Raw genomic sequence first — 9032 nt, forward strand, 5'->3', positions numbered from 1 at the left:
AGGATGGGAGGTGTCCTCTATCACCTCTCATTTGTTTCAATTTTGTCTGCTCCCTCTTAACATCTGGGGCCGAGTGAGTTGTGTGTGCACGTCCCTGTACAACTGCTTATTACCACCATCACAGTCTGCTCAGTGATGCCTTCAGCCCTTCACTCCTTGCCAAGCCTTCTGGTTTGATAAGGAAACCGCCTATTCAATGCGGAGGTGAGTTGATGGTCTCTTCACCCTTCTGACATGTTGTGGCTTGGACTTGCCAGGTCTTGAAAGCTTTTTGGAAATGCGCAAAGCCCTGACTCCAAGCCAGCCTAGCTCTCTTCCCACCCAGAGAGGCTTTTGCCACTGCTAGTGGGGGAGAGGGACACGTTGTACACTTTCTATGTCCACAGAAGCATTCCCTGCAGTGGTTAAAAGTGGGCTTAGTAGGCAGTGGTGGGGGGAAAACCCCCCAGGTAACATAGTACATATGTCCTGGGTACTGTCTCCAAAAATGGGTTATGGATGTTCCTGAGAAAGGAAAAATGCAGGCAAAGCTAGAGAGATGTTCCCAGTGCTGCAAAAGGACTGGAACAGATGATGTTTGAGCTGTATAGCAAGTGGAGATACTATACAGCTCTGGGGTTTTTTTTCAGAAATATATTATAAGGGTGCTTTCTACTTGTCCCACGAGCCTTCCTGACCCTGTGCTTTCCAGCACTTGAAGCAATGTGGCTTTTTCTGATGAAAACTCGCTTGGTAAGAAGTACAAAATAAAACAAATACCTCCTTGCCCCTCAGCTGAAATCATAGCCTGTACCTCCCCGCTGCTGCCATTACACACCAGCACTGGTTCCAGCAGATAAAAGGAATAGAAGCTAAAACACAGTGATGTGGGTGCACCTTCGAAGTTATACAGCAGTGGGTGTAGTAACCTTTGAGTTAGAGACAGTGAAACATCTTGTTAGGCGGGGGAAGGTAGGGAGCACAGGAAGAGTAAATCAGGTAAACAGACATTTTAAAGGCTACAGCCATCTTGAAACCCTCCAAGTAATCATATGATAAACTTTGTCCACCCCCCGACCTTGACCTGGTTGCTGTTGGTTGCTCTGGGAGCAGACTCATCCTGTATCAGGCAACGTTAGTGGAAAAACACATTCACGCCCCCATGTTCTCACCCAAGATGAACATATCTACCTGTAGGCAAAACATCACCTTTTTAATTAGCGTTCTAATTTCCTCTGCGCTTTAGAAATATCCTAGATGCTCATTAGCTGAAAAGAAACCCAGCTGTCTGCAGAGAGCACAAGGCCATGCTTCGGCTGCCGGAGCCGTGAGCTGCCTGGTCCCTGGGGTGGTGTGTGTTTAATAGATTTGTCTGGCTTTTGTAAGAGACGAAGTACAGGTTGCCTTGAAATCCTTTTATAAGAGATTGCCAACTTAACAGTCTCTCAAAAGCTGCAGTTTCAAATGGCTCACAAAGAGGCCTGGTACAGGAAGGCCTACAGGTATTTAATATTAATAAGCCCCCTTAGGATTTAACAAAGATGGCAGAATTTCTGGGCAGTAATTGCTGTTCCTCTGTGTGCATCTATATAAATTGATTGAGGTGAATTTTACATATGTGTTTTATGATAATTTTTTTCTAATGGAACATGAATAGAAATGAGCAGCAAACTCAATTTCTGGTTCTGGTTTTGATTTGTGTATCCTTGGTATTTAATATCTATATTAAAGCCTACCCTGTCCATCAGCTCAACCAGTAATGGGTATCTGTTCCTCAGGCCTTTTTTGCAGCTCAGTTCATAATGTGCTTAAGAGACCTTGAGGTCCTCTGGCCAATGGTCCTACAATAACACAACGTACTCTGAATATGCCTGCTTCCTGTAACTCTCCCTACTTGCCAGCATCTCATCTGGCTTTTGCCTCTGGTTATTTGTTGTTTTTATAGGGAGAGGCACTTAACTCGCAGTGTAGGGCCAGACACCAAATCCTAGTGGCCTACAAGGAGGAACTGTTTGGTTCCAGGATGGATGATGGATACAAGAAAGGCTGAAGATAAATGGCTGTGGAAAGGAGTCAATAAGCAGTTAATGGTTGAAGGGGAAGAGTGTTTATAGCAGCAAAATATTGGAAAAGCTGCAGAAGACAATGTCACTGGCAGATGGGAAGCTAGATGAGTTAAAAGCTGAAATCTGGTTCTAAAGTCTGTCAGGGTCCATTTACTGGGATCCAGGCACATCCTGTTGCAGCTGGAGGCTGTGCACGTGCTGGGTTGGTCTGGAGAGCCCTTAAGACTAAGCTCAGTGCAGAAGTCTCCAAAACACTGGAAAAAAACCCACTTGAATAGATGTGTGGTGTTGACATACAGCTCCTGTATTAAAAAAAATAAATATAAAAACTACTCAATGTCAGGGAAATTTCCCCAATTCATTTGTAAGGAAAAAACCAGAGAATCCCTGTCCCAACTGATGAGAGTCTCTGTGTTTGAATTCCTTGGTAGTTTGCTAGGCTGAGTCCCCCGCCTCGCTCTGTGGGACCCTTAGCTGTCTTACATTGTCTGCTTTGGGTCTGCTCTCCCTAGGACCTGGAAGAATGCCCAACTGGGAGAAGCCATGATCGAGAGCCTGGAAGCCCAAGGACTGCAGCTGGCCAAGGAGAAGCAGGAGTATTTAGGTAGGAAACACTTCCAAAAGCCGTAAACTCCAAATAGCCATTTTGCTTTCCTGGAGTTGTCAGTGTGGTCAAGCCAAGCAGCTACAGATTTTTACTGGCTGAAGCTTCTGAGTAGTCAGCAGCTGAAATTCAGGTTCTGAAGGGAGTCAAAACATGAAAATGTTAAGGTAGGATCTGGATATCTGTGTGGGGCATGAAAGGAAGAACATGCTTTGGCCAGCATGCTGTAGTCCTGCTGCTCCTGCTGCCTGGTCTCTACAAATGTTTGCTGCCCTGAGAAGTTTGGATGTGCCGATTTCAGATGCTCACCAAGCAAACGGCCTTTGCCTAGACTTTCAGTCTCTCAGGACTGTTTTTTCTGAGGCAGGTCACAGCTTTTCATGCATGTGTTTTCCTCCTCTAGCTGCTTTTTTCTGGTGTTACTCTGCTTGGTCTTTGCATTTGCTCACACTGTTCATATTGGAAGTGGGAGATTTTACATGGGTTTGTTTGAGGTATCTAATGGCAGTGGCTAATTTGTCATTGCTCTCTCCATGGGCAATGGAGAGAGAGCAGCTGCTCCAGATGAATATAAAACAATTTAGGTTGGAAGAGACTTCTGGATGTTATCTAGTCCCATCCCCTACTCAGAAACCAGCCTCTGGGTGACAGTGCCTTGGGTGCTCTGTGACTGCCTTGGGAAGTCGAGCTGTCTCTTCTCCATAATTGCCTATAGCAAGAGCCAAGGGAGTGTGGCCTTTTTAACGCAGATGCCTCCTAAGTTAGAGCATTCCCCAAGGTGTAAGAGCCCTTCTGACCTGAGGGCTGCTGGTGACATGTGTGAGCCCAGTGACTTCTCTGGACAGTCTGCTTTAAACAAGCTAGCAGCAGCAACTTTGAGTGCTTCAGGTTGGTGAGGCCTTGAGCAGGGGCTTGTGGTACCTAGTCCTAATCATCAACCCACTGGAGGGATCTTGAAGAGCCTTTGGCATGTCTGCATCCATCCTCATCAGGGGTGATCTCAGTATATGGTCTCCCATGCGACAGTGATCGTGATTCAAGTAAGAAGGCGTGTTCATTCTGGCCATCTGAGCGCCATTTGCACGTGTGAGCTGATGGGTGGGCTGGTAGGTGAGGCAGGCAGGGAAGAGTGGTTCCACACAAGCCAAAGGGATGGCAGGGAGTGCTGAGAGGAGGACCTGGGGAGACAAGAGCAAAGTTAGAAACAGGAAAGTTTTCTCAAAACATTGTTTTCAACCACCAGAGAAGACTAAAGAGCCTAGGAGGCTGATAAAAAAGACAAGGTGATAGAGGAAGACATGTCCTGTGACAAACAGGAGCTATTTGGAATGTAAAATATACATTTCACTGGGTTCTTTGGTCCGTGACAAGAACATTCTGAGCTGGTCAGTTGTCATAGTTGGTTACTTTCAGCAATTTTCTATTTATTCCTGTATAATTGCTGAGGCTTTTGCCTCATTAGCTTTACCCTCAATGACCTGTGTCCATCCTGTAGTTAAGCTTTGAGGTCAGGCACTGCTCCTGGCAGCAGGTCAGGGCTCCCTGGAGGAAGCAAACACTGCTCAGGGAATTCCCTGAATCCTTCCAGAGTTACCTGCCCCCCAGTCAGCTGGGATCCAGTTTTCTCTCTCAGGCAGGGAATTTGCAGAAGCCCATCAAGCCCTGGGCTTGGTCCCCCCAGGAGGGGCAGAAGGGGGAAGGTGGGAGAGCCTCTGTGTGATTACAGGGCAGGTCTACATGGTCCTGTCAAGGAGGAAGAAGGCGAGAGTAGAAAGAAAGGCAGCAGTGATGGTCAGCAGAGCTCAGTAATGTAAGACTATTGCTCTGGCACCAGGAGCCCTGCTGTGGGCAGGAGGTAGAGGTCTGCGTTCCTCCTAGCAGTAGTAATCCTGCCAGCAGTAATAAGATCTTCAGGTCCTCAGTACAAAGGAAGCCAGTAGCATCCTCCTCGCCTGATGCGGAGAAGACTTAATGACAAAGTGCTATGGCAAATCTGCCCCTTCTCACAGGGCAGCCGGGTGGCAGCGCTGAGAGCTAGACCCTACGCTTGACTACCGGGAATGAGTTTCTGCCCGGTCTCCTGTAAGCATCACTGAGACCTGCCTGAGGCAGAGCCTCTGTGTAAGGTTAGGGCGTAGCACAACGTAGGTACATCAGGTCACAGTGTAAGGACCAGAGCAGAGTCTCCGGTGGGCATGTGTCCTTCTCCGTAGACAAGAGCAACCGATGTTGAGGGGAACTAATCTTAACAGCTGGAAGTTCTGTGGCTAAGTTAGGGGATTGATTCCTGGGCTTGGCTGGGACATCCCAAGGTGACCGTAGGGAGCTGGCAGTGATGCCCAGGGGTCTGAGGGAGAGGGTGATATGCTAGGCAGGCAGGGATGGGGCACTGACTGCTGCTACAACGTGTGCAACCCTGTGCACCCACTTAACCTTTCCGGGCCTTTGCTTCCTCACGTGTGAAGCAGAGATAAGAATGTTCCCCTGACTCAGCTAAAGGATTGCGAAGGTTAGTTCGCTAATGCTCTTTAACAACATCGAGAGGAAACCTTAGGATGAGTACACAGCAATATGGCTCTTTAGTTTATGAAGTTATTTGGCAAGAGGGAAATTACAGAACATCCCATTAGTATCATCTCAGCCCTCGGAGCCTCCCAGACAGGTACACACAAGCAATAGGGAACGCTGTGTTTTGAAGCTTCAAACAGTCAGTGTTTCATGCTCCTAAGTATCACCAGGATATAAATTGCTTTCCTCTGCATTTGGGCTTTGCGTGTGTGTGTTTGCAGATAAGCTAATGGAAGAAACAGAAGAGCTGTGTCTGCAGAGAGAGCAAAAAGAGGTGAGTGTTCGTCACAAGCCAATTTCCTTCAGCTTCCACGTGGCAGGACTGGGAGGTTGGGAGGCATGTCAGGGTTCAGGGAAGGAGGCTGCGGAGCCAAAAGAATGTCCAGCCAAACTCTGGGCCCTGTGGATGAAGAGAGGAATGAGAGCTGTGCCATAGGATGGGTCTTGAAGGTGTATTGCTGCTCCCCTCCTCAGGCACTTTCTGGGCAGCATGTTTGTGATCGTGTTTCCAGGAGGACGAGGGAGGAAGATCAGATTCAACCCAGTGAATATGAATTTAATTATACACTTAGTTGGCAGATTCAAGAAGACTGTGGCAATCAACTTGCCTATCTCCAGAGTTAGAAAAGCAAATAAACCTGACGTTGTTCTAGTGTAGTGATATCATAGAGAAAAACGAGGTGCAGCAAAAAGCAATGTGGTTTGTTTTTTGGACACACTAGAGATGGGGAGAATAATAAACATTGCACAAGAGAAAACTCAAGAGAGCACTCCCTTAGGTGTGACTATTATACCTTATCAAGTTTATTATTGTTTTCCAAACTATTCCTAACTTATATTTGCCTAAAATAATAGAAGTAGCTCATTCTCATATTTACACCAAATCTCTACCTGTTTTTATAGCACTGTCATCCAATTATTGCAAGAGAGCTTTGCAAATGGGTTGTCCTATTACACCGTAGGAAAGCCCGCTTGGATGTAGACCACCACACTGCCATTCTACAAACTGCCCCATGCTCTCTTTTCCAGTTATTCCAAAATGACTGTTGCCCCTCTTCAGCAAAAGATGGCAATGCTGACCTAGGCTTCTCAGGCCCATGTTTTTGCTGTGTACATTTCTGCAGTGCTAAAGTCCAAAGGGGGCTTGGACACCCCTTCAGGGCTAAGCTACATGTGCATTTGCAGGGAGACATCCCTTTTTGGTGAGGTAGCGTGCTGCACAACCCACAGCCGTAGGGAGGGAAATGCCCTCATCTAAAGACCACAGAACAAATCTGTGCTCTCAAAGCCATGCATGGTATCTCCACTGCCCACCAAGAGCAGATGAGGCCAGGTTAGTTTGAAGGAGTTGGGTTCTGATGAAGGAATGAATATATAGCTGTGGTGGTCTGACCTGCTGCGAGCGTGAAGGCTTCCAAGCAAGATGCTGGGAAAGCAGCTTGAACCGTGCGTCTGTGCCTTGGAGCAAGAGCCTTACTGTGAATTTATCTGGCATCAATGCTGTTTTGTGACCTGCCCAGGCCTGCAGCGGGGGTCTGCCTAGCGGGGAAGGCTGCCAGGGACCTGTGCGGGAATGGGACCCTTGCTGTACTTTGTCCCTGTCTCCCTCCATCTGCAGTAGGTCTCGGTACCACTGCTTCCTCTGGAGTAGGGGGAGAGACTGACTCACTGCTTGAGGATAGCTTGTGGTATTCACTGCTCTTCAAACATGGTTTTACTAGCACAAAGCTAGTGACAGGCTGATTGAACTGTGCAGAGCTGTAACTGTGCACTTCATGTTTTCCCGTCCCAGCGGGGATGGGAAGCAAGGCTGAGCTAGTAGCGATATCCTGCTTCGGGTGCAGCAGTGCTGGGGCTGTCACATTCCTGTCTGGACTTTCTGTACCTGTGCACTGGGTGCCTGGAAACGGTACATGCCTGTTGAGTCCAGCTTTCCCAGGGAGCTTTGGACCTTCTGCATATGAGCAGCAGAGCTGACCTGTGCAGGAAGCATGTCTGGGATGTCCAGGTGCTTGGTAAACTGGCTAGGACTTCTGGATGTCTGGAAATCTTCAACCAACCTTCTATCCCTTCTAGTTGCCCCTGGACAAAAGTGTGGTGGAATCAGACACCTCATGGCTCTGTGTATCTCAGGTTAAAAGTCTCAGGCTTTGTAAAAAGGGAAGCCTTTCCTAACTGCATGTGTGTCAGCAGAGTAATTCCTGTCTTCTCTTTTGGTGCAGGAACTCGAGCGTCTGAACCAAGTCCTGGAAGCAGAGAAGCACCGGTTTGAAGAGGTGGTACGGGAGCTGCGGCTGGAGCAGGAGCAGATCAGGCGGTAAGGCAGCAAGCTGCGCAGGGCAGGGGAAGGACTCCAACTCCTACGCTGGGCAGAAGTGCTGCTGTGGTGATGAATCCAAACAACTCATAAAGTTCACCTATTTTGTGCACATAGAAGGAGATGAATGCTACATTGACCAAAATGGGAATAGTTCAGGTCAGTTTACCTGCATTTGCTGTCACTTGTGTGACCAATAGAATACAGCTTAGTTTCATTTTGCATTCAGGGCTCCAGCAACTTTGTTTTCAAAGGGCTGGGACATGAGCAAACTCCGGATTAGTCAGGATAACATGGCCACAGATGGGTGTTAGAGGATTTCAGAGAGGCAATTAATTTGGCTGACCAGCCACATGGGCTCCATCCATTTGAATCTGGTTTTCCACCTTAGCTGAATGACACTAGGTGATGATGAAGTTGCCTCATTGAGAATAATTTTGTCATTTTAAGAGTTACAATATCCAAAATATGAACAGCAAATGTATTTAAAAAGAGAAGGGTCCAAGTGCTTTTGCATTGAGTGTTGGCATGTTTTGCCATTGCCCTCTCTCTTTTTCCCACCCCCCCCTTTTCTCTCCTTAAATAATATCTCAGAAAAGCCAGCATGATTTTGCAAACCATTTTTGTTTTCATAGATCTACATCTGCTTAGCTGTGACTGTCCTGTCTGAGCTCTTCCAGTTGCAACGGTTACCCTGCCCTTGCTAGGGAAGCACATGAACAGTTGGTTTTGGTTTGACGATCCATAAAGTTCCTGGATGCCTGTAGCGTGTTCAGGGTGCGATGCTTCCTGGCAAGCTCCTGACTCTCCAGAGCTGCCTGTACCAACCACTGGTCACAGGTCCTGTGCTGAGAGATCCACAGCCTGAGCACAGTCTGTGGGGCTACTGTTCCCCTGCAATAGCTGTCCCCCTTTTTTGCTTCTTTAGGGAGCTAGAGCTCACAGCCCGCTCCCTTAAAGGAGTGGAGGAAGAAAAGAAAGAGTTGGGAAGCCTGACACAGTCCTTACAGAAAACTCTAGAGGTGAGTGACCGCTCCTCCCCTCTGAGTGATCGCATTTTGGGAATGATCCATGAGAACTGACCAGGGCTGAAAGTGATGCTGACCTGTGTGATGAATGTAAGGTCCACCAGTGTTGGAGTTAAGTCCCATGCGGACAAACAGGTTCATTCGGCAGCTGATGTGAAGGACAAAATCCCCTGCAGAAAAGGAGTAGCAGTGACACGGAGCCCAGCAGAACAAAGCTTATCTCAGCAGGACCAGGTGATGTGATGTGGGATGATAACCATAAGTTGCAGTTTGGGAAGGTTGAACACTGCAGAAAGACTGTTCACCAGGCAGGCAGGCAGTGGGAGAGGCTGAGGAACCTCCATCTTGGAAACCTTCCACAACTCGAGTGTAGAAAGCTACAGCTGACCGTGTCTTGCTGTGCTGACAGACCAGCTCTGAACAGGAGTCTGGACTTGAGTCCACATGGATCTTGTCTACCTGGACTTTAC

General features: G+C 47.8%; 1 protein-coding gene across 1 annotated transcript in view; it reads left to right on the plus strand.

Annotated features, from left to right (window-relative positions):
* The window catches only part of PLEKHD1 (pleckstrin homology domain containing, family D (with coiled-coil domains) member 1), a gene marked incomplete at its 3' end in the record, with an annotated part of 21110 nt that extends 12554 nt beyond the window's left edge, over nucleotides 1–8556 (plus strand). Inside the window, exons 5-8 of the mRNA XM_010160620.1 lie at nucleotides 2558–2649; nucleotides 5439–5491; nucleotides 7440–7534; nucleotides 8463–8556. Coding sequence (XP_010158922.1) covers nucleotides 2558–2649; nucleotides 5439–5491; nucleotides 7440–7534; nucleotides 8463–8556 — 334 coding nt within the window. The remainder of the gene's footprint in view (nucleotides 1–2557; nucleotides 2650–5438; nucleotides 5492–7439; nucleotides 7535–8462) is intronic.
* Nucleotides 8557–9032: the final 476 nt, after the last annotated feature.

The sequence above is a fragment of the Eurypyga helias genome, unplaced genomic scaffold, assembly GCF_000690775.1.
Source record: "Eurypyga helias isolate BGI_N326 unplaced genomic scaffold, ASM69077v1 scaffold5101, whole genome shotgun sequence".
Lineage (NCBI taxonomy): Eukaryota > Metazoa > Chordata > Aves > Eurypygiformes > Eurypygidae > Eurypyga > Eurypyga helias.